Raw genomic sequence first — 25000 nt, 5'->3', positions numbered from 1 at the left:
GGTAATAGAAGCTGTTCAACAGTCTGATGGTGATAGAAGCTGTTCAACAGTCTGATGGTAATAGAAGCTGTTCAACAGTCTGATGGTGATAGAAGTTGTTCAACAGTCTGATGGTGATAGAAGCTGTTTAACAGTCTGATGGTAATAGAAGCTGTTCAACAGTCTGATGGAGATAGAAGTTGTTCAACAGTCTGATGGTGATAGAAGCTGTTTAACAGTCTGATGGTAATAGAAGCTGTTCAACAGTCTGATGGAGATAGAAGCTGTTTAACAGTCTGATGGTAATAGAAGCTGTTCAACAGTCTGATGGTAATAGAAGCTGTTCAACAGTCTGATGGTAATAGAAGCTGTTCAACAGTCTGATGGTAATAGAAGCTGTTCAACAGTCTGATGGTCTGGTGATAGAAGCTGTTCAACAGTCTGATGGTAATAGAAGCTGTTCAACAGTCTGATGGTAATAGAAGCTGTTCAACAGTCTGATGGTCTGATAGAAGCTGTTCAACAGTCTGATGGTAATAGAAGCTGTTCAACAGTCTGATGGTCTGGTAATAGAAGCTGTTCAACAGTCTGATGGTAATAGAAGCTGTTCAACAGTCTGATGGTCTGGTAATAGAAGCTGTTCAACAGTCTGATGGTGATAGAAGCTGTTCAACAGTCTGATGGTGATAGAAGCTGTACAACAGTCTGATGGTGATAGAAGCTGTTCAACAGTCTGATGGTAATAGAAGCTGTTCAACAGTCTGATGGTGATAGAAGCTGTTCAACAGTCTGATGGTAATAGAAGCTGTTCAACAGTCTGATGGTAATAGAAGCTGTTCAACAGTCTGATGGTGATAGAAGCTGTTCAACAGTCTGATGGTGATAGAAGCTGTTCAACAGTCTGATGGTGATAGAAGCTGTTCAACAGTCTGATGGTAATAGAAGCTGTTCAACAGTCTGATGGTGATAGAAGCTGTTCAACAGTCTGATGGTGATAGAAGCTGTTCAACAGTCTGATGGTAATAGAAGCTGTTCAAGAGTTTGATGGTAATAGAAGCTGTTCAACAGTCTGATGGTAATAGAAGCTGTTCAACAGTCTGATGGTGATAGAAGCTGTTCAACAGTCTGATGGTAATAGAAGCTGTTCAAGAGTTTGATGGTAATAGAAGCTGTTCAACAGTCTGATGGTGATAGAAGCTGTTCAACAGTCTGATGGTAATAGAAGCTGTTCAACAGTCTGATGGTAATAGAAGCTGTTCAACAGTCTGATGGTGATAGAAGCTGTTCAACAGTCTGATGGTGATAGAAGCTGTTCAACAGTCTGATGGTATGGTGATAGAAGCTGTTCAACAGTCTGATGGTAATAGGAGCTGTTCAACAGTCTGATGGTATGGTGATAGAAGCTGTTCAACAGTCTGATGGTGATAGAAGCTGTTCAACAGTCTGATGGTAATAGAAGCTGTTCAACAGTCTGATGGTAATAGAAACTGTTCAACAGTCTGATGGTGATAGAAGCTGTTCAACAGTCTGATGGTAATAGAAGCTGTTCAACAGTCTGATGGTAATAGAAGCTGTTCAACAGTCTGATGGTGATAGAAGCTGTTCAACAGTCTGATGGTAATAGAAGCTGTTCAACAGTCTGATGGTAATAGAAGCTGTTCAACAGTCTGATGGTGATAGAAGCTGTTTAACAGTCTGATGGTGATAGAAGCTGTTCAACAGTCTGATGGTAATAGAAGCTGTTCAACAGTCTGATGGTGATAGAAGCTGTTCAACAGTCTGATGGTATGGTGATAGAAGCTGTTCAACAGTCTGATGGTGATAGAAGCTGTTCAACAGTCTGATGGTGATAGAAGCTGTTCAACAGTCTGATGGTAATCAACTGTTCAACAGTCTGATGGTAATAGAAGCTGTTCAACAGTCTGATGGTAATAGAAGCTGTTCAACAGTCAAGCTGTTCAACAGTCTGATGGTGATAGAAGCTGTTTAACAGTCTGATGGTAATAGAAGCTGTTCAACAGTCTGATGGTGATAGAAGCTGTTCAACAGTCTGATGGTGATAGAAGCTGTTCAACAGTCTGATGGTGATAGAAGCTGTTCAACAGTCTGATGGTGATAGAAGCTGTTCAACAGTCTGATTGTGATAGAAGCTGTTCAACAGTCTGATGGTAATAGAAGCTGTTCAACAGTCTGATGGTGATAGAAGCTGTTTAACAGTCTGATGGTAATAGAAGCTGTTTAACAGTCTGATGGTAATAGAAGCTGTTCAACAGTCTGATGGTAATAGAAGCTGTTTAACAGTCTGATGGTAATAGAAGCTGTTCAACAGTCTGATGGTAATAGAAGCTGTTCAACAGTCTGATGGTAATAGAAGCTATTCAACAGTCTGATGGTGATAGAAGCTGTTCAACAGTCTGATGGTGATAGAAGCTGTTCAACAGTCTGATGGTGATAGAAGCTGTTCAACAGTCTGATGGTGATAGAAGCTGTTCAACAGTCTGATGGTAATAGAAGCTGTTCAACAGTCTGATGGTGATAGAAGCTGTTCAACAGTCTGATGGTGATAGAAGCTGTTCAACAGTCTGATGGTGATAGAAGCTGTTCAACAGTCTGATGGTAATAGAAGCTGTTCAACAGTCTGATGGTGATAGAAGCTGTTCAACAGTCTGATGGTAATAGAAGCTGTTCAACAGTCTGATGGTGATAGAAGCTGTTTAACAGTCTGATGGTGATAGAAGCTGTTCAACAGTCTGATGGTGATAGAAGCTGTTAAACAGTCTGATGGTAATAGAAGCTGTTCAACAGTCTGATGGTCTGGTGATAGAAGCTGTTCAACAGTCTGATGGTAATAGAAGCTGTTCAACAGTCTGATGGTTATAGAAGCTGTTTAACAGTCTGATGGTGATAGAAGCTGTTCAACAGTCTGATGGTGATAGAAGCTGTTCAACAGTCTGATGGTAATAGAAGCTGTTCAACAGTCTGATGGTGATAGAAGCTGTTTAACAGTCTGATGGTAATAGAAGCTGTTCAACAGTCTGATGGTGATAGAAGCTGTTCAACAGTCTGATGGTGATAGAAGCTGTTCAACAGTCTGATGGTGATAGAAGCTGTTCAACAGTCTGATGGTGATAGAAGCTGTTCAACAGTCTGATTGTGATAGAAGCTGTTCAACAGTCTGATGGTAATAGAAGCTGTTCAACAGTCTGATGGTGATAGAAGCTGTTTAACAGTCTGATGGTAATAGAAGCTGTTTAACAGGTGATAGAAGCTGTTTAACAGTCTGATGGTGATAGAAGCTGTTCAACAGTCTGATGGTGATAGAAGCTGTTCAACAGTCTGATGGTGATAGAAGCTGTTCAACAGTCTGATGGTAATAGAAGCTGTTTAACAGTCTGATGGTGATAGAAGCTGTTTAACAGTCTGATGGTGATAGAAGCTGTTCAACAGTCTGATGGTGATAGAAGCTGTTCAACAGTCTGATGGTGATAGAAGCTGTTTAACAGTCTGATGGTGATAGAAGCTGTTCAACAGTCTGATGGTAATAGAAGCTGTTCAACAGTCTGATGGTGATAGAAGCTGTTTAACAGTCTGATGGTGATAGAAGCTGTTCAACAGTCTGATGGAGATAGAAGCTGTGTTTTTAGTCTCTCGGTCTTAGCTGTGATGCACCTGTACTGTCTTAGTCTGTCAGTCGGTAGCCGAGTGAAGAGTTTGTGGCTTCGGACTTATGACTTATGTCCTTATGATCTTCTTGGTTAATGTCCTGGAGGGCAGGCAGCGTGCCTTCAGTAATGCGTTGGGCTGACCACACCACCCTCTGAAGAGCCCTGCGGTTGAGGGTGGTGCAGTTGTCGTACCAGGCGGTGATGCGCGACAGAATGATCTCAATGGTACATTTGTAAAAGTTTGTGAGGGTCTAAGGGGCCAAATTTCTTCAGCCTCCTGTGGTTGTAGAGATGCTGTTGTGCCTTCATTCAGTCCATTTCAGGTCCTCAGTGACGCCGAGGAACTTTAAGTGGAGCTTTGTATCCGTCTAGGAAAATGGAGAAAAACAATAGTATAATGTATTTTTCCAGCAAGTGGGGCAAGTGATGTGTTTGTGAAATTTCAGGAGAACTTTCCTTCAATTTCCTTATACAATGAATGCAGATATGCTGTTTCCAATTGGTTTAAAGTCCTGTGTAACTCCTTGAGTGCCAGCGTGGTGTCAGCTTGGGGGATGTACACAGCAGTGAATTCTCTCGGGCGATAATGGGGTCGTCATTTGAACGTGAGGTATTTCAGGTCAAGAGGACTGAAACTCTTAAAGGTTTGTACATTCCTACAATCACACCATGAGTTGCTGTTCATGAAACATACTCCTCCGCCTTTTTCCCCTCTCCACGCAATGTATGGAAAACTCCACAGGCTGTGGAGCGTGAGGTCCATACAGAGATGGTGTGTTAATAAGATCGGTGTGGAAGAACTTGACTGGCCAGTATAGAGCCCTGACCTCAACCCCATTAAACACCTTCGGGATGAATTGGAACACTGACTGCGAGTCAGACTTAATCGCCCAACATCAGTACCTGACCTCACTAATGCACTTCTGGCTGAATGAAACCAAGTCCCCGCAGCAATGTTCCAACATCTAGTGGAAAGCCTTCCCAGAGGAGTGGAGGCTGTTATAGCAGCAAAGTGGGGACCAACTCCATATTAAGGCCCCTGATTTTGGAATTTGATGTTTGACGAGCAGGTGTCCACATACTTTTGGCAACGTAGTGTATGCCAATGGCTCTCTCTCTCTCTCTCTCTCTCTGTAGAGTATTCAGGATGCCCTCCAGAGGGCGCTGTCCTCTCTGCTGCAGACCTCACCTCACCGCAGAGTCGCCATGGTTACCTTCAATGACCAGGTACTGATTGATTTTGGGGAGAGAATTTAGAGGGAGGGAGGGAGGGAAACAGGTCCTGTATATAGACTTTGTTATTCTCCAATTGTTTTATTGACTGTACGTTTGTTTATGTGTAACTCTGTTGTTGTTGTTTGTGTCACACTGCTTTGCTTTATCTTGGCCAGGTCGCAGTTGAAAATGAGAACTTGTTCTCAACTAGCCTACCTGGTTAAGTAAAGGTGGGAAAAAAAAAAATTATACATTTTTGAAACCATTATTTAGAACCACTGCTGTGTCGTCTGCAAACTTGATGATTGAGTTGGAGGCGTGCGTGGCCACGCAGTCGTGGGTGAACAGTGAGTAGAGGAGGCGGCTGAGCAGGCACCGTTGTGTGGCCACGCAGTCGTGGGTGAACAGTGAGTAGAGGAGGCGGCTGAGCAGGCACCGTTGTGTGGCCACGCAGTCGTGGGTGAACAGTGAGTAGAGGAGGCGGCTGAGCAGGCACCGTTGTGTGGCCACGCAGTCGTGGGTGAACAGTGAGTAGAGGAGGCGGCTGAGCAGGCACCGTTGTGTGGCCACGCAGTCGTGGGTGAACAGTGAGTAGAGGAGGCGGCTGAGCAGGCACCGTTGTGTACCAGTCATGGGTGAACAGTGAATAGAGGAGGGGTGAGCAGGCAGTGAGTCGTGGGTGAACAGTGAGTAGAGGAGGCGGCTGAGCAGGCACCGTTGTGTGGCCACGCAGTCTTGGGTGAACAGTGAGTAGAGGAGGCGGCTGAGCAGGCACCGTTGTGTGGCCACGCAGTCTTGGGTGAACAGTGAATAGAGGAGGGGTGAAGGCAGTGCAGTCATGGGTGAACAGGAGGCGGCTGAGCAGGCACCGTTGTGTGGCCACGCAGTCGTGGGTGAACAGTGAATGAACAGTGAGGAGGGCGGCTGCAGGCACAGTGGCCACGCAGTCGTGGGTGAACAGTGAGTAGAGGAGGCGGCTGAGCAGGCACCGTTGTGTGGCCACGCAGTCGTGGGTGAACAGTGAATAGAGGAGGCGGCTGAGCAGGCACCGTTGTGTGGCACCGCAGTCACGCAGTGGGTGAACAGTGAATAGAGGAGGCGGCTGAGCAGGCACCGTTGTGTGGCCTGAGCAGGCAGTCGTGGGTGAACAGTGAGTAGAGGAGGCGGCTGAGCAGGCACCGTTGTGTGGCGCAGTCGTGGGTGAACAGTGAATAGAGGAGGCGGCTGAGCAGGCAACAGTCGTGGGTGAACAGTGAGTAGAGGAGGCGGCTGAGCAGGCAGCAGGCACAGTGAGTAGAGGAGGCGGCTGAGCAGGCACCGTTGTGTGGCCACGCAGTCGTGGGTGAACAGTGAGTAGAGGAGGCGGCTGAGCAGGCACCGTTGTGTGGCCACGCAGTCGTGGGTGAACAGTGAGTAGAGGAGGCGGCTGAGCAGGCACCGTTGTGTGGCCACGCAGTCGTGGGTGAACAGTGAGTAGAGGAGGCGGCTGAGCAGGCAGGCCACGCAGTCATGGGTGAACAGTGTAGAGGAGGCGGCTGAGCAGGCACCGTTGTGCAGTCTTGGGTGAACAGTGAGTAGAGGAGGCGGCTGAGGCAGGCACCGTTGTGTGGCACCACGCAGTCGTGGGTGAACAGTGAGTAGAGGAGGCGGTGAACAGTCATGGGTGAACAGTGAGTAGAGGAGGCGGCTGAGCAGGCACCGTTGTGTGGCCACGCAGTCGTGGGTGAACAGTGAGTAGAGGAGGCGGCTGAGCAGGCACCGTTGTGTGGCCCCTGTGTTGAGGGTCAGCGTCTTGGAGGTGTTGTTGCCTACCTTCACCACCTGGGGGGCGCGGCCCATCAGGAAGTCAAAGGACCCAGTAGCACAGGGCGGGGTTCAAAGTACTATTGTGTCACATTGCCTCAGACTGGGAAAACTACTGGCACCCGGTTGTGTATGACACAGATTTAGTGAACCGTAGTGATATATTTTCAGTTATGACAAGAGTCCTTTGATAGCATGAATCAACCATGTACAGAACAATGTTGAGAAACTTACCGTCTGTTGATTTTTGAGATGATTGTATCAAGAACTAAAGGATAGATAGTGGTGAGTGTTGTGTTGCATGTGTGTGTGTGTGTGTTGTGTGTGTGTGTGTGTGTGTGTGTGTGTGTGTGTGTGTGTGTGTGTGTGTGTGTGTGTGTGTGTGTGTGTGTGTGTGTGTGTGTGTGTGTGTGTGTGTGTGTGTGTGTGTGTATGTGTGTGTGTGTGTATATGTGTGTGTGTATGTGTGTGTGTGTGTGTATGTTGTGTGTGTGTGTTGTGTGCATGTGTTGTGTGTGTGTGTATGTGTGTGTGTGTATGTTGTGTGTATGTGTGTGTGTGTGTTGTGTGTGTGTATGTTGTGTGTATGTGTGTGTGTGTGTTGTGTGCATGTGTACGTGTGTGTTGTGTGTGTGTATGTGTGTGTGTGTGTGTGTGTTGTGTGTGTGTATGTTGTGTGTATGTGTGTATGTACGTGCATGTGTGTGTGCATGTGTATGTGTGTGTTGTGTGCATGTGTATGTGTGTGTGTGTGTGTGTGTGTATGTGTGTGTGTGTGTGTGTGTGTGTGTATGTGTGTACGTGTGTGTTGTGTGCATGTGTGTGTGCGTGTGTACGTGTGTGTTGTGTGCATGTGTATGTGTGTGTTGTGTGCATGTGTATGTGTGTGTGTGTGTGTATGTGTGTTGTGTGTGTGTGTGTGTTGTGTTGCATGTCTACGTGTGTGTTGTGTTGCATGTGTACGTGTGTGTTGTGTGCACGCATGCAGGGGTGTGTGTTTGAACGATAGTGTCAACAATGATTAATGGTGGCTGTTTCCTTTTAATGTATATAAAGGTGCGTGAGTTTCAAGTTTTCGAGAAGCTATTTTTTTCCCCACCCAATTTCTTTTTCTTTGATGATAAATTATTTCATTGCAATTCAACACCACTTTGCATGACTGGCGACATAATTAGCAGAATCTTCAATGGTTATAAAAACAAACTGAGAGCAAATAAAAAAAATGGCCTCATCTTGAATACATTCATCTAATGTAGGGCTACAGAGCCTTGCAAAAGTATTCAGACCCCTTGGCCTTGAAACGTATTCAGACCTCTCGGCCTTGAAAAGTATTCAGACCCCTCGGCCTTGAAACGTATTCAGACCCCTTGGCCTTGAAACGTATTCAGACCCCTTGGCCTTGAAATGTATTCAGACCCCTCGGCCTTGAAACGTATTCAGACCCCTCGGCCTTGAAATGTATTCAGACCTCTCGGCCTTGAAATGTATTCAGACCCCTTGACCTTGAAACGTATTCAGACCCCTTGGCCTTGAAAAGTATTCAGACCCCTCGGCCTTGAAACGTATTCAGACCCCTTGGCCTTGAAACGTATTCAGACCCATTGGCCTTGAAACGTATTCAGACCCCTTGGCCTTGAAACGTATTCAGACCCCTTGGCCTTGAAACGTATTCAGACCCCTTGGCCTTGAAAAGTATTCAGACCCCTTGGCCTTGAAACGTATTCAGACCCCTTGGCCTTGAAACGTATTCAGACCCCTTGGCCTTGAAAAGTATTCAGACACCTTGGCCTTGAAACGTATTCAGACCCATTGGCCTTGAAACGTATTCAGACCCCTTGGCCTTGAAGACCCCTTGGCCTTGAAACGTATTCAGACCCCTTGGCCTTGAAACGTATTCAGACCCCTCGGCCTTGAAACGTATTCAGACCCCTCGGCCTTGAAACGTATTCAGACCCCTCGGCCTTGAAACGTATTCAGACCCCTCGGCCTTGAAACGTATTCAGACCCATTGGCCTTGAAAAGTATTCAGACCCCTCGGCCTTGAAAGTATTCAGACCCCTCGGCCTTGAAACGTATTCAGACCCCTTGGCCTTGAAACGTATTCAGACCCCTTGGCCTTGAAACGTATTCAGACCCATTGGCCTTGAAACGTATTCAGACCCATTGGCCTTGAAACGTATTCAGACCCCTTGGCCTTGCAAACGTATTTGGGGAAAATTGGAGCAATTCAATAATTTTGGCAAATGTAATTAAATGTACATTTGGGGAAGTTTAGCTTAGCCAATTAATTATCCCCGAGCTGACAAGGTAAACATCTGTGGTTCTGCCCCTGAACAAGGCAGTTAACCCACTGTTCCTAGGCCGTCATTGTAAATAAGAATTTGTTCTTAACTGACTTGCCTGGTTAAATACATGTTAAATAAAGGTTAAATTAAATTAAAAATAAATAATGAAAGATGCGCCGCCTATGTGTCTACCTACTAACCTGTCTACCTGCATACCTACTAACCTGTCTACCTACTAACCTGTCTACCTGCCTACCTGTCTACCTAGTAACCTGCCTACCTGTCTACCTAGTAACCTGCCTACCTGTCTACCTGCCTACCTACTAACCTGCCTACCTGTCTACCTACTAACCTGTCTACCTGCCTACCTGTCTACCTAGTAACCTGCCTACCTGTCTACCTAGTAACCTGCCTACCTGTCTACCTACTAACCTGCCTACCTGTCTACCTACTAACCTGCCTACCTTTCTACCTACTAACCTGCCTTCCTTTCTACCTGTCTACCTACTAACCTGCCTACCTGCCTACCCTTCTACCTGTCTACCTACTAACCTGCATACCTGTCTACCTGCCTTCCTTTCTACCCGTCTACCTACTAACCTGTCTACCTGCCTACCTGTCTCCATGCTTGCCTGTTTACCTGCCTACCTGTCTACCTACTAACCTGCCTATGTTACGCCCCTGAAAACAGGGGAGAAATAATCACGAGAGTGATACGGTGTTGTATTCTCAAGTCAACATTTAGATCAATCATTTCACAAAAGTAACACATTACATAACAACAGAAAACCCATTATACAAATAACACAGCAAAATATCTTATTAACAACACGCATGTTCATTCACAATCGACATAAAATGGCAGCTACTCTCAGTACGACGCTATCCTTCACCTCAACCGAGTAGGGCTAATATTACTCTCTTCAAACTTAACTCTAACTTCCTCAAGACGTTACTAAAACACACCTTAAACACTCTTGACATGTTCGCTAGTTATAACATTTAAATTACTATTTTTATCATCAATAAAGTACCTGAAAACAGGGGAGAAATAATCACGAGAGTGATACGGTGTTGTAATTCTCAAGTCAACATTTAGTTCAATGAGAAAAGACCGCGAATTTCCCCGGGAATATGGGTGGAGACCAGAGCAATCGATCTCCGGCTCATAGATTAAGAACATTTCGTAGATCACAGATTAACACTTTTAGGCACTACAAAATAAAGTAATCAATATAACGTTTACACATTACTCTCACATGTCTCTCACCCTTTGACAGATTTTAACTTTAACACAATTATATGAATGTTATCAATCTCTATCAACTAATACTGAATGCATCCTTTTAACCTTAGATGTTTTAAAATCCTCACATATTATGAACTTACTAATACTTTTTTATGTATAACAGGCTATGAATATTTCCTTTAACCTGTCACACCTACCTGTCTACCTGCCTACCTGTCTACCTGCCTACCTTTCTACCTGTCTACCTACTAACCTGCCTACCTGTCTACCTGCCTACCTGTCTACATGCCTACCTGTCTACCTGCCTACCTGTCTACATGCCTGCCTGTCTACCTGCCTACCGGTCTACCTGTCTACCTGCCTACCGGTCTACCTGTCTACCTGCCTACCTGCCTACCGGTCTATCTGTCTACCGGTTTACCTGCCTACCTGTCTACCTGCCTACTGGTCTAGCTGTCTACCTGTCTACCTATCTACCTACTAGGTAGTAGTGTATGGTGATGGTTCAGGTTCACCAGTCTCTCTGAGGGACTGGGATATCAATAACACTCCCTCCCTCCCTCCCTCCCTCCCTCCCTCCCTCCCTCCCTCTCTAGGTAGTAGTGTATGGTGATGGTTCAGGTGTACCAGTCTCTCTGAGGGACTGGGCTATCAATAACACTCCCTCCCTCCCTCCCTCCCTCCCTCCCTCCCTCCCTCCCTCCCTCCCTCCCTCCCTCCCTCCCTCCCTCCCTCCCTCCCTCCCTCCCTCCCTCTAGGTAGTAGTGTATGGTGATGGTTCAGGTTCACCAGTCTCTCTGAGGGACTGGGCTATCAATAACCCTCCCTCCCCTCCCTCCCTCCCTCCCTCCCTCCCTCCCTCCCTCCCTCCCTCCCTCCCTCCCTCCCTCCCTCCCTCCCTCCCTCCCTCCCTCCCTCCCTCCCTCCCTCTGTAGGTAGTAGTGTATGGTGATGGTTCAGGTTCACCAGTCTCTCTGAGGGACTGGGCTATCAATAACACTCCCTCCCTCCCTCCCTCCCTCCCTCCCTCCCTCCCTCCCTCCCTCCCTCTCTAGGTAGTAGTGTATGGTGATGGTTCAGGTGTACCAGTCTCTCTGAGGGACTGGGCTATCAATAACACTCCCTCCCTCCCTCCCTCTCTCCCTCTGTAGGTAGTAGTGTATGGTGATGGTTCAGGTGTACCAGTCTCTCTGAGGGACTGGGCTATCAATAACCCCCCTCCCTCCCTCCCTCACTCCCTCCCCATACCCTCCCTCTCTCCCTCTCTAGGTAGTAGTGTATGGTGATGGTTCAGGTGTACCAGTCTCTCTGAGGGACTGGGCTATCAATAACACTCCCTCCCTCCCTCCCTCCCTCCCTCCCTCCCTCCCTCCCTCCCTCCCTCCCTCCCTCCCTCCCCCTCCCTCCCTCCCTCCCTCCCTCCCTCCCTCCCTAGGTAGTAGTGTATGGTGATGGTTCAGGTTCACCAGTCTCTCTGAGGGACTGGGCTATCAATAACCCTCCCTCCCTCCCTCCCTCCCTCCCTCCCTCCCTCCCTCCCTCCCTCCCTCCCTCCCTCCCTCCCTCCCTCCCTCCCTCCCTCCTCTCCCTCTCTCCCTCCCTCCCCCTCCCTCTCTAGGTAGTAGTGTATGGTGATGGTTCAGGTGTACCAGTCTCTCTGAGGGACTGGGCTATCAATAACACTCCCTCCCTCCCTCCCTCCCTCCCTCCCTCCCTCCCTCCCTCCCTCCCTCCCTCCCTCCCTCCCTCCCTCCCTCCCTCCCTCTCTAGGTAGTAGTGTATGGTGATGGTTCAGGTTCACCAGTCTCTCTGAGGGACTGGGCTATCAATAACCCTCCCTCCCTCCCTCCCCTCTCCCCTCTGTAGGTAGTAGTGTATGGTGATGGTTTAGGTGTACCAGTCTCTCTGAGGGACTGGGCTATCAATAACACTCCCTCCCCATACCCTCCCTCCCTCCCTCTCTAGGTAGTAGTGTATGGTGATGGTTCAGGTGTACCAGTCTCTCTGAGGGACTGGGCTATCAATAACACTCCCTCCCTCCCTCCCTCCCTCCCTCCCTCCCTCCCTCCCTCCCTCCCTCCCTCCCTCTCTAGGTAGTAGTGTATGGTGATGGTTCAGGTGTACCAGTCTCTCTGAGGGACTGGGCTATCAATAACACTCCCTCCCTCCCTCCCTCTCTAGGTAGTAGTGTATGGTGATGGTTCAGGTGTACCAGTCTCTCTGAGGGACTGGGCTATCAATAACACTCCCTCCCTCTCTCCCTCTCTAGGTAGTAGTGTATGGTGATGGTTCAGGTGTACCAGTCTCTCTGAGGGGACTGGGCTATCTGTCCCTCCCTCCCTCCCTCCCTCCCTCCCTCCCTCCCTCCCTCCCTCCCTCCCTCCCTCCCTCCTCTCTAGGTAGTAGTGTATGGTGATGGTTCCGGTGTACCAGTCTCTCTGAGGGACTGGGCTATCAATAACACTCCCTCCCTCCCTCCCTCCCTCCCTCCCTCCCTCCCTCCCTCCCTCCCTCCCTCCCTCCCTCCCTCCCTCCCTCCCTCCCTCCCTCCCTCCCTCTCTCCCTCTGTAGGTAGTAGTGTATGGTGATGGTTCCGGTGTCTCTCTGAGGGACTGGGCTATCAATAACACTCCCTCCCTCCCTCCCTCTCTCCCTCTCTAGGTAGTAGTGTATGGTGATGGTTCAGGTGTACCAGTCTCTCTGAGGGACTGGGCTATCAATAACACTCCCTCCCTCCCTCCCTCCCTCCCTCCCTCCCTCCCTCCCTCCCTCCCTCCCTCCCTCCCTCCCTCCCTCCCTCCCTCCCTCCCTAGGTAGTAGTGTATGGTGATGGTTCAGGTGTACCAGTCTCTCTGAGGGACTGGGCTATCAATAACCCTCCCTCCCTCCCTCCCTCCCTCCCTCCCTCCCTCCCTCCCTCTCTAGGTAGTAGTGTATGGTGATGGTTCAGGTGTACCAGTCTCTCTGAGGGACTGGGCTATCAATAACACTCCCTCCCTCCCCTCCCTCCCTCCCTCCCTCCCTCCCTCCCTCCCTCCCTCCCTCCCTCCCTCCCTCTCTAGGTAGTAGTGTATGGTGATGGTTCAGGTTCACCAGTCTCTCTGAGGGACTGGGCTATCAATAACCCTCCCTCCCTCCCTCTCTCCCTCTGTAGGTAGTAGTGTATGGTGATGGTTTAGGTGTACCAGTGGTCTGAGGGACTGGGCTATTAACACTCCCTCCCCATACCCTCCCTCTCTCCCTCTCTAGGTAGTAGTGTATGGTGATGGTTCAGGTGTACCAGTCTCTCTGAGGGACTGGGCTATCAATAACACTCCCTCCCTCCCTCCCTCCCTCCCCTCCCTCCCTCCCTCCCTCCCTCCCTCCCTCCCTCCCTCCCTCCCTCTCTAGGTAGTAGTGTATGGTGATGGTTCAGGTGTACCAGTCTCTCTGAGGGACTGGGCTATCTAACACTCCCTCCCTCCCTCCCTCTCTCCCTCTGTAGGTAGTAGTGTATGGTGATGGTTCAGGTGTACCAGTCTCTCTGAGGGACTGGGCTATCTAACACTCCCTCCCCATACCCTCCCTCTCTCCCCTCTCTAGGTAGTAGTGTATGGTGATGGTTCAGGTGTACCAGTCTCTCTGAGGGACTGGGCTATCAATAACCCTCCCTCCCTCCCTCCCTCCCTCCCTCCCTCCCTCCCTCCCTCCCTCCCTCCCTCCCTCCCTCCCTCTCTGGTAGTGTGTACTGTGATGGTTGGTGTACCAGTCTCTCTGAGGGACTGGGTCTGGTTGACTCCCTCCCTCCCTCCCTCCCTCCCTCCCTCCCTCCCTCCCTCCCTCTCTCCCTCTGTGAGGTAGTAGTGTATGGTGATGGTTCCGGTGTCTCTCTGAGGGACTGGGCTATGAATAACACTCCCTCCCTCCCTCCCTGATTCCCTCCCTCCCTCCCTCCCTCCCTCCCTCCCTCCCTCCCTCCCTCCCTCCCTCCCTCCCTCCCTCCCTCCCTCTCTAGGTAGTAGTGTATGGTGATGGTTCAGGTGTACCAGTCTCTCTGAGGGACTGGGCTATCAATAACACTCCCTCCCTCCCTCCCCCTCTCTCCCTCTGTAGGTAGTAGTGTATGGTGATGGTTCAGGTGTACCAGTCTCTCTGAGGGACTGGGCTATCAATAACACTCCTCCCCATACCCTCCCTCTCCCCTCTCTAGGTAGTAGTGTATGGTGATGGTTCAGGTGTACCAGTCTCTCTGAGGGACTGGGCTATCAATAACACTCCCTCCCTCCCTCCCTCCCTCCCTCCCTCCCTCCCTCCCTCCCTCCCTCCCTCCCTCCCTCCCTCCCTCCCTCCCTCCCTCCCTCCCTCTCTAGGTAGTAGTGTATGGTGATGGTTCCGGTGACCAGTCTCTCTGAGGGACTGGGCTATCAATAACACTCCCTCCCTCCCTCCCTCCCTCCCTCCCCTCCCTCCCTCCCTCCCTCCCTCCCTCCCTCCCTCCCTCCCTCCCTCCCTCTCTCCCTCTGTAGGTAGTAGTGTATGGTGATGGTTCCGGTGTACCAGTCTCTCTGAGGGACTGGGCTATCAATAACACTCCCTCCCTCCCTCCCTCTCTAGGTAGTAGTGTATGGTGATGGTTCAGGTGTACCAGTCTCTCTGAGGGACTGGGCTCTAGTTGATTCTGACTACCTGAGACAACAGGGTAAACAGTACAACCCTCCACACTGTATAGCTGAGAGCTACCAACACCTCTCACTGAGAGTCAAAGAGTGAGTCTGTCTGTCTGGTTGACTGTCTGTCTATTTGTCTGGCTGGCTGCCTGACTGGTTGTCTGTCTGTCTGTCTGTCTGTCTGTCTGTCTGTCTGTCTGTCTGTCTGTCTGTCTGTCTATCTGATTGATTGGCTGACTGGCTGTATGACTGTCTGGTTGACGGTTTGTCTGGCTAGCTGACTGTCTGGTTGACTGTTTGACTGGCTAGCTGACTGTCTGGTTGACTGTTTGACTGGCTAGCTGACTGTCTGGTTGGCTGTCTGACTGGCTGGCTGACTGCCTGATTGACTGTTTGACTGGCTAGCTGACTGTCTGGTTGACTGTTTGACTGGCTAGCTGACTGGCTGGTTGACTGTTTGACTGGCTGTCTGACTGGCTAGCTGACTGTCTGGTTGACTGTTTGACTGGCTAGCTGACTGTCTGGTTGACTGTTTGACTGGCTAGCTGACTGTCTGGTTGGCTGTTTGACTGGCTAGCTGACTGTCTGGTTGACTGTTTGACTGGCTAGCTGACTGTCTGGTTGACTGTTTGACTGGCTAGCTGACTGTCTGGTTGACTGTTTGACTGGCTAGCTGACTGTCTGGTTGGCTGTTTGACTGGCTAGCTGACTGTCTGGTTGACTGTTTGACTGGCTAGCTGACTGTCTGGTTGACTGTTTGACTGGCTAGCTGACTGTCTGGTTGACTGTTTGACTGGCTAGCTGACTGTCTGGTTGACTGTTTGACTGCCTGATTGACTGTCTGGTTGACTGTTTGACTGGCTAGCTGACTGTCTGGTTGACTGTTTGACTGGCTGAATGACTGCCTGATTGACTGTCTGACTGGCTGAATGACTGCCTGATTGACTGTCTGACTGGCTAGCTGACTGGCTGGTTGACTGTCTGACTGGCTAGCTGACTGTCTGGTTGACTGTTTGACTGGCTAGCTGACTGGCTGGTTGACTGTTTGACTGGCTAGCTGACTGTCTGGTTGACTGTTTGACTGGCTAGCTGACTGACTGGTTGGCTGTTTGACTGCCTGATTGACTGTCTGGTTGACTGTCTGACTGGCTAGCTGACTGTCTGCCTATCTTATTAAAACTGTATCTCTCTCTCCAGGCTGAGGGAGCATGGAGCTACAGCGCTGGGTCCTGCTGCCTTGGTCTCCGTTGCTATGGCGTCTCGATACGTGGGGTCAAAGGTCAGAGCTGAGCATTCCATCCAATACCAGTTCACTTCCTGTCTCACAGCCAATCCGATGCCTGGTTGACATTCTGACAGCATGTCCCATTTCTGTCTGTTTGACAACTCCTATGTTATTGTTGCGACCATTTATAATCTTTCTGTGTTCTGTGATTGGTTGACCTCTAGGTGATCCTGTGTACAGACGGGCGAGCTAACATCGGATTGGGTCTAATGGAGGAGAGTCCCGCCCCTTTCTCCTCCCCCCAGTCACCTTACTTCTACAGACAGCTAGCCCACGAGGCAGCTAACAGCGGGTTAGTGTACCCCCGAAATACCTCCACGTACCCTCTATATACCACCGAAACCCATGTACCCCTAAATACAATACAATGCACCCCCAAACATCCACGCCCAAAAGCTTATCACAAAACTCCCAAATATCAAAACCCATAAGGCACCAAAACCTGGGTGGACAGCAGAGGACTGTTTACCCACTGGTCTAGACGGGGGGGGCACAAGTTTTGGGGACCCCACCCAGATAGCATATCAACACATCATAAGCCATGGAATAAATGTTTAGAATTACAGGACTGACTGACTGATTGGCTGACTGACTGCCTGACTGATTGACTGATTGACTGACTGACTGGCTGACTGGCTGATTGACTGACTGATTGACTGACTGACTGACTAATTTACTGCCTGACTGACTAATTTACTGCCTGACTGACTGACTAATTTACTGACTGACTGACTAATTTACTGCCTGACTGACTGACTAATTTACTGCCTGACTGACTGACTAATTTACTGACTGACTGACTAATTTACTGCCTGATTGACTGACTAATTTACTGACTGACTGACTAATTTACTGCCTGACTGACTGACTAATTTACTGCCTGACTGACTGACTAATTTACTGCCTGACTGACTAATTTACTGCCTGACTGACTAATTTACTGCCTGACTGACTGACTAATTTACTGACTGACTGACTAATTTACTGCCTGACTGACTGACTAATTTACTGACTGACTGACTAATTTACTGCCTGACTGACTGACTAATTTACTGCCTGACTGACTGACTAATTTACTGACTGACTGACTAATTTACTGACTGACTGACTAATTTACTGCCTGACTGACTGACTAATTTACTGCCTGACTGCCTGATTGACTGACTGATTGACTGAATGATTGACTGACTGACTAATTTACTGCCTGACTGACTGACTAATTTACTGACTGACTGACTAATTTACTGACTGACTGACTAATTTACTGCCTGACTGACTGACTAATTTACTGACTGACTGACTAATTTACTGCCTGACTGACTGACTAATTTACTGCCTGACTGACTGACTAATTTACTGACTGACTGACTAATTTACTGACTGACTGACTAATTTACTGCCTGACTGACTGACTAATTTACTGCCTGATTGACTGACTAATTTACTGACTGACTGACTGACTAATTTACTGCCTGACTGACTGACTAATTTACTGCCTGATTGACTGACTAATTTACTGCCTGACTGACTGACTAATTTACTGCCTGATTGACTGACTAATTTACTGCCTGACTGACTGACTAATTTACTGACTGACTGACTGACTAATTTACTGCCTGATTGACTGACTAATTTACTGCCTGATTGACTGACTAATTTACTGACTGACTGACTAATTTACTGCCTGACTGACTGACTAATTTACTGCCTGACTGACTGACTAATTTACTGCCTGACTGACTAATTTACTGCCTGACTGACTAATTTACTGCCTGACTGACTGACTAATTTACTGACTGACTGACTAATTTACTGACTGACTGACTGACTAATTTACTGACTGACTGACTAATTTACTGCCTGACTGACTGACTAATTTACTGACTGACTGACTAATTTACTGACTGACTGACTAATTTACTGACTGACTGACTGACTAATTTACTGCCTGACTGCCTGATTGACTGACTGATTGACTGAATGATTGACTGACTGACTAATTTACTGACTGACTGACTAATTTACTGACTGACTGACTAATTTACTGACTGACTGACTAATTTACTGCCTGACTGACTGACTAATTTACTGACTGACTGACTAATTTACTGCCTGATTGACTGACTAATTTACTGCCTGACTGACTGACTAATTTACTGACTGACTGACTAATTTACTGACTGACTGACTAATTTACTGCCTGACTGACTGACTAATTTACTGCCTGATTGACTGACTAATTTACTGACTGACTGACTGACTAATTTACTGCCTGACTGACTGACTAATTTACTGCCTGACTGACTGACTAATTTACTGCCTGATTGACTGACTAATTTACTGCCTGATTGACTGACTAATTTACTGACTGACTGACTGACTAATTTACTGACTGACTGACTGACTAATTTACTGCCTGACTGACTGACTAATTTACTGCCTGATTGACTGACTAATTTACTGACTGACTGACTGACTAATTTACTGCCTGATTGACTGACTAATTTACTGACTGACTGACTAATTTACTGACTGACTGACTAATTTACTGCCTGACTGACTGACTAATTTACTGACTGACTGACTAATTTACTGACTGACTGACTAATTTACTGCCTGACTGACTGACTAATTTACTGCCTGACTGACTGACTAATTTACTGACTGACTGACTAATTTACTGACTGACTGACTAATTTACTGCCTGACTGACTGACTAATTTACTGCCTGATTGACTGACTAATTTACTGACTGACTGCCTGATTGACTGACTGATTGTATTACCTGTTTCTGCAGTGTGATAGTGTCGGTGATGACATTTGAGGGAACAGACTGCAGGTTGGCTGAGGTGGGACTACTGGCAGACCAGACTGGAGGCAGGGTGAGACTCACTCACACACAACAGATCTGCCCAGTCATGGACCCACACACACACACACACACACACACACACACACACCTGTGTAAATGTCTGGGTAAATAGCATCAGCCTAAGGAATCAAAAACAGAAACATGAAGGCAGAGTTTTGGCAGCCTCTGTGGCAGTACGTGCCAGGAATGCGTGAGTGTGAGTGTGTGAGTTTAGCCATTGAGGTGATGAGAGATGTGCTTCCTTCCTTGTTTGTTTGTTACTTCAACAGTGTTCTAGAACACCTTGGTCTTCTCTGTCTCCAGTCTTTCTCATTGGATGATTGGTTTAGTATGTGAAAGTTCATTCGACTCTCTCTCTCTCTCTCTCTCTCTCTCTCTCTCTCTCTCTCTCTCTCTCTCTCTCTCAATTCAATTCAATTCAAGGGCTTTATTGGCATGGGAAACATGTGTTAACATTGCCAAAGCAAGTGAGGTAGACAACATACAAAGTGAATATATAAAGTGAAAAACAACAAAAATGAACAGTAAACAATACACATACAGAAATTTCAAAACAGTAAAGACATTACAAATGTCATATTATATATATATATATATGACTGGCTCTCTCTCTCTCTCTCTCTCTCTCTCTCTCTCTCTCTCTCTCTCTCTCTCTCTTCTCTCTCTCTCTCTCTTTCTCTCTCTCTCTCTCTCTCTCTCTCTCTCTCTCTCTCTCTCTCTCTCTCTCTCTCTCTCTCTCTCTCTCTCTCTCTCTCTCTCTCTCTCTTTCTCTTCCTCTGCTCCCTCTGCTCTCTTCTGCATTTCTCTTCCACACCTCCTCTTCTCACCAGTCCTTTCCCACCCTTTCAATTCAATTCAAGGGGCTTTATTGCCATGGTAAGCATGTCTCTACCTCTCATTTCTCTACCTCTCACCCTTTCCTTTCCTCTCACCCTTTCCTTCTCCTCCTCCATGTCAGTCCAGAATATATATATACATGGACAGCTGATTTTGTACGTTTGCCCACTGATAAAGAAATGATCAGTCTGTAATTTTAATGGAAGGTTTATTTGAACAGCGAGAGACAGAATAACAACAAAATACAGAAAAACACATGTCAAAAATGTTATACATTTATTTGCATTTTAATGAGGGAAATAAGTATTTGACCCCTCTGCAAAACATGACTTAGTACTTGGTGGCAAAACCCTCGTTGGCGAAAAAGGTCAGACATTTCTTGTCGTTGGCCACTAGGTTTGCACACATCCCAGGAGGGATTTTGTCCCACTCCTCTTTGCAGATCTTCTCCAAGTCATTAAGATTTCGAGGCTGACGTTTGGCAACTCAAACCTTCAGCTCTGGCTAGGCCACTCCAGGACCTTAATGGGCTTCTTATTGAGCCACTCCTTTGTTGCCTTGGCCGTGTGTTTTGGGTCATTGTCATGCTGGAATACCCATCCACGACCCATTTTCAATGCCCTGGCTGAGGGAAGGAGGTTCTCACCCAAGATTTGACGGTACATGGCCCCGTCCATCGTCCCTTTGATGCAGTGAAGTTGTCCTGTCCCCTTAGCAGAAAAACACCCCCAAAGCATAATGTTTCCACCTCCATGTTTGACGGTGGGGATGGTGTTCTTGGGGTCATAGGCATCATTTCTCCTCCTCCAAACACGGCGAGTTGAGTTGATGCCAAAGAGCTCCATTTTGGTCTCATCTGACCACAACACTTTCACCCAGTTGTCCTCTGAATCATTCAGATGTTCATTTGCAAACTTCAGACGGGCATGTATATGTGCTTTCTTGAGCAGGGGGACCTTGCGGGCGCTGCAGGACTTCAGTCCTTCACGGCGTAGTGTGTTACCAATTGTTTTCTTGGTCTTTGCCATGGTGGAGAGTTTGGAATCTGATTGATTGATTACTTCTGTGGACAGGTGTCTTTTATACAGGTAACAAGCTGAGATTAGGAGCATTCCCTTTAAGAGTGTGCTCCTCATCTCAGCTCGTTACCTGTATAAAAGACACCTGGGAGCCAGAAATATTTCTGATTGAGAGGGGGTCAAATACTTATTTCCCTCATTAAAATGCAAATCAATTTATAACATTTTTGACATGTGGTTTTTTTTTAGGATTTGTTTGTTGTTATTCTGTCTCTCACTGTTCAAATAAACCTACCATTAAAATGACAGACTAATGATTTCTTTGTCAGTGGGCAAACGTACAAAATCAGCAGGGGATCAAATACTTTTTCCTTCACTGTATGTGTCACACCCTGGCCATAGAGAGGCTTTTATTCTCTATTTTGGTTAGGCCAGGGTGTGACTAGGATGGGCATTCTAGTTTCTAGGATGGGCATTCTAGCATTCTAGTTTTTCTGTTTCTATGTTTTGGCCGGGTATGATTCTCAATCAGGGACAGCTGTCTATCGTTGTCTCTGATTGGGAATCATACTTAGGCAGCCTGTTTTGCCACTTTAGTTGTATAGTTAGTATAAGTATAAGTTAGTTAGTTAGTTATTTAGTTAGTTAGTTATTTAGTTAGTTAGTTAGTTAGTTAGTTAGTTAGTTAGTTAGTTAGTTAGTTAGTTAGTTAGTTAGTTAGTTATACATACAGTGCATTCGGAAAGTATTCAGACCCCTTGACTTTTTCCATATTTTGTTACGTTACAGCCTTATTCTAAAATTGATTAAATAGCTTTTGGTGTGTATAGATATTATGGACAGTATATGAATATAAAATGTGTGTACATCAGTAGTTATGAAGGATGACCCTGGACTAGAATACAGTATATACATATGAAGTAGGTAAAACAGTATGTAAACTCACATCCTCTGTCAACTGTTCAGGTGAATACAGTAAGCATCGGTACCGTAGCAACAGAGATCCAGTCAGCTCTGGCCGACAACATCCTAGCAACGGGTGTCATGGCAACGCTACTAGCAGCTGATGGCGTGTGAGTATGACTCCATTTTGGGTTAAGTGTGACACACACACACACACATCTTTGATTTCAATATATTTTTTACATTTTTTATTCAAGTCTCTACAGTCAGTCATGAAAACATGTGACGTCTCTCTGCCTGTCCACCAGGTATTTCCCTTACGAGGAGGAGTGTAGCCACCGTCTAGTAAGGGAGATAGGGAATGTAACAGAAGCTGTAGAAATCACCTTTCAGTTCGCCTGCAAGCCTGACAGCGTAGAGAGTGAGTGATACACACACACACACACACACACACACACACACACACACACACACACACACACACACACACACACACACACACACACACACACACACACACACACACACACACACACACACACACACACACACACACACACACACACACACACACACACACACACACACACACACACACACACACACACACACACACACACACACACACACACATGCATAGATGCATGCACAAACATGCACACAACAGTAGAGGGCTTGATTACCAACAACAACGAGACGGCCTACAGGGAGGAGGTGAGGGCCCTCGGAGGTTGGTGTCAGGAAAATAACCTCACACTCAACGTCAACAAAACAAAGGAGATGATCGTGGACTTCAGGAAGCAGCAGAGGGAGGACCCCCCACCCCCATCCACATCGACAAGTTTCTTGGCGTACACATCACAGACAAACTGAAATGATCCACCCACACAGACAGCGTGGTGAAGAAGGCCCAGTAGCACCTCCTCAACCTCAGGAGGCTGAAGAAATGTGGCTTGTCACCCAATACCCTGACAAACTTTTACAGATGCACAATCGAGAGCATCCTGTCGGAAACTGCACCCCGTCAACCGCGAGACTTTCCAGAGGGTGGTGCGGTCTGCACAACGCATCACTGGGGGCAAACTACCTGCCCTCCATGACACCTACAGCACCCGATGTTACAGGAAGGCCAAAAAGATCATCAAGGACAACAACCACCGGAGCCACTGCCTGTTCACTCCGTTATCATCCAGAAGGCGAGGTCAGTACAGGTGCATCAAAGCTGGGAACGAGAGACTGAAAAACAGCTTCTATCTCAAGGCCATCAGACTGTTAAACAGCAATCACTAACTCAGAGAGGCTGCTGCCTACATCAAATCAAATTTATTTATATAGCCCTTCTTACATCAGCTGATATCTCAAAGTGCTGTACGGAAACCCAGCCTAAAACCCCAAACAGCAAGCACTGCAGGTGTAGAAGCACGGTGGCTAGGAAATCTCCCTGAATGGCCAAAACCTAGGAAGAAACCTAGAGAGGAACCAGGCTATGAGGGGTGGCCAGTCCTCTTCTGGCTGTGCCGGGTGGAGATTATAACAGAACATGGCCAAGATGTTCAAATGTTCATAAATTACCAGCATGGTCAAATAATAATAATCACAGGCAGAACAGTTGAAACTGGAGCAGCAGCATGGCCAGGTGGATTGGGGACAGCAAGGAGACCATGCCAGGTAGTCCTGAGGCATGGTCCTTGGGCTCAGGTCCTCCGAGAGAGAGAAAGAAAGAGAGAATTAGAGAGAGCATACTTAAATTCACACAGGACACCGGATAGGACAGGAGAAGTACTCCAGATATAATAAACTGACCCTAGCCCCCGACACATAAACTACTGCAACATAAATACTGGAGGCTGAGACAGGAGGGGTCAGGAGACACTGTGGCCCCATCCGATGATACCACATGTATATACTGTATTTTATACCATCTATTGTCGCTCGGCCATCGCTCTCCATATATTTTTATGTACATATTCTCATTCACCCATTTAGATTAGTGTATTAGGTTGTTGTTGTGGAATTGTTAGATTACATGTTAAATATTATTGCACTGTCGGAACTAGAAGCACAAGCATTTTGCTACACTCACATTAACATCTGCTAACCATGTGTATGTGACCAATAAAATTAGATTTGACAATGTCACATTAAACAATGCCACTTTAACAATATTTACATACACATTACTCATACACACATGTATACACACATTTTATACACACACACACACACACACACACACACACATATACATGTACATATTCTCATACATACCCATTTAGATTAGTGTGTTGTTGTGTGGAATTGTTGATTCATGTTGTGTGTGAACTGCATTTTGTAACATGTGTGCCATGTGTATGTGTGTGTGTGTGTGTGTGTGTGTGTGTGTGTGTGTGTGTGTGTGTGTGTGTGTGTGTGTGTGTGTGTGTGTGTGTGTGTGTGTGTGTGTGTGTGTGTGTGTGTGTGTGTGTGTGTGTGTGTGTGTGTGTGTGTGTGTGTGTGTGTGTGTGCGTGCGTGTGTGTGTGTGTGTGTGTGTGTGTGTGTGTGTGTGTGTGTGTGTGTGTGTGTGTCTCTGTTTGTGTGTGTGTGTGTTGTACAGGTTTCATGCGTAGAGCCAGACTACCGTTCCAGTTACAGCTGTCCTTCACCACCAGAGATCAACAGAACGTCACACGCATCATTACTGAACAGAGACGGGTTACAACCAGCAGGTAACACACACACACACACACACAGACACACACACACACACAGACACACACACACACACACACACACACACACACACACACACACACACACACACACACACACACACACACACACACACACACACACACACACACACACACACACACACACACACACACACACACACACACACACACACACACACATTATCATCATCATTAGGTAGCCTTGACGTTAGAGTGGCCGATCAGCAGTTGGAATGTTGCCGGTTCAAATCCCGGGCTGTGATGATGGTGTCTGATCCCAGGTCACTAAAATATATTTTCTCTCTCCATCTCTCTCCATCTCTCTCTCCATCTCTCTCTCCATCTCTCTCTCCATCTCTCTCCATCTCTCTAGCTGGGTGTGGGCAGGCAGTCTGAACATGGCAGTGTTAGGGGTCCACTGTGCCCAGCTGTGTGCCAGGTTAACTATGGAGGGAAGAGTCCAGGAGGCACAGAGACAACTCAGAGCACAGCAAAACCTGCTCAAAGACATCAGGTAGGTGTATGGGGTG

General features: G+C 47.4%; 1 protein-coding gene across 1 annotated transcript in view; it reads left to right on the top strand.

Annotated features, from left to right (window-relative positions):
- Positions 1-25000, top strand: part of si:dkey-9k7.3 (circularly permutated Ras protein 1) — a 42058-nt gene that overhangs the window by 13750 nt on the left and 3308 nt on the right. Inside the window, exons 8-16 of the mRNA XM_052497889.1 lie at positions 4782-4871; positions 14790-14941; positions 16040-16121; positions 16292-16419; positions 18925-19009; positions 21822-21928; positions 22067-22179; positions 24353-24464; positions 24844-24984. Coding sequence (XP_052353849.1) covers positions 4782-4871; positions 14790-14941; positions 16040-16121; positions 16292-16419; positions 18925-19009; positions 21822-21928; positions 22067-22179; positions 24353-24464; positions 24844-24984 — 1010 coding nt within the window. The remainder of the gene's footprint in view (positions 1-4781; positions 4872-14789; positions 14942-16039; positions 16122-16291; positions 16420-18924; positions 19010-21821; positions 21929-22066; positions 22180-24352; positions 24465-24843; positions 24985-25000) is intronic.

The sequence above is a fragment of the Oncorhynchus keta genome, chromosome 35 (assembly GCF_023373465.1).
Source record: "Oncorhynchus keta strain PuntledgeMale-10-30-2019 chromosome 35, Oket_V2, whole genome shotgun sequence".
Taxonomy (NCBI): Eukaryota; Metazoa; Chordata; class Actinopteri; order Salmoniformes; family Salmonidae; genus Oncorhynchus; species Oncorhynchus keta.
Note: the sequence above shows the minus strand (reverse complement) of the source record. Positions and strands in the feature narration are given on the sequence as shown.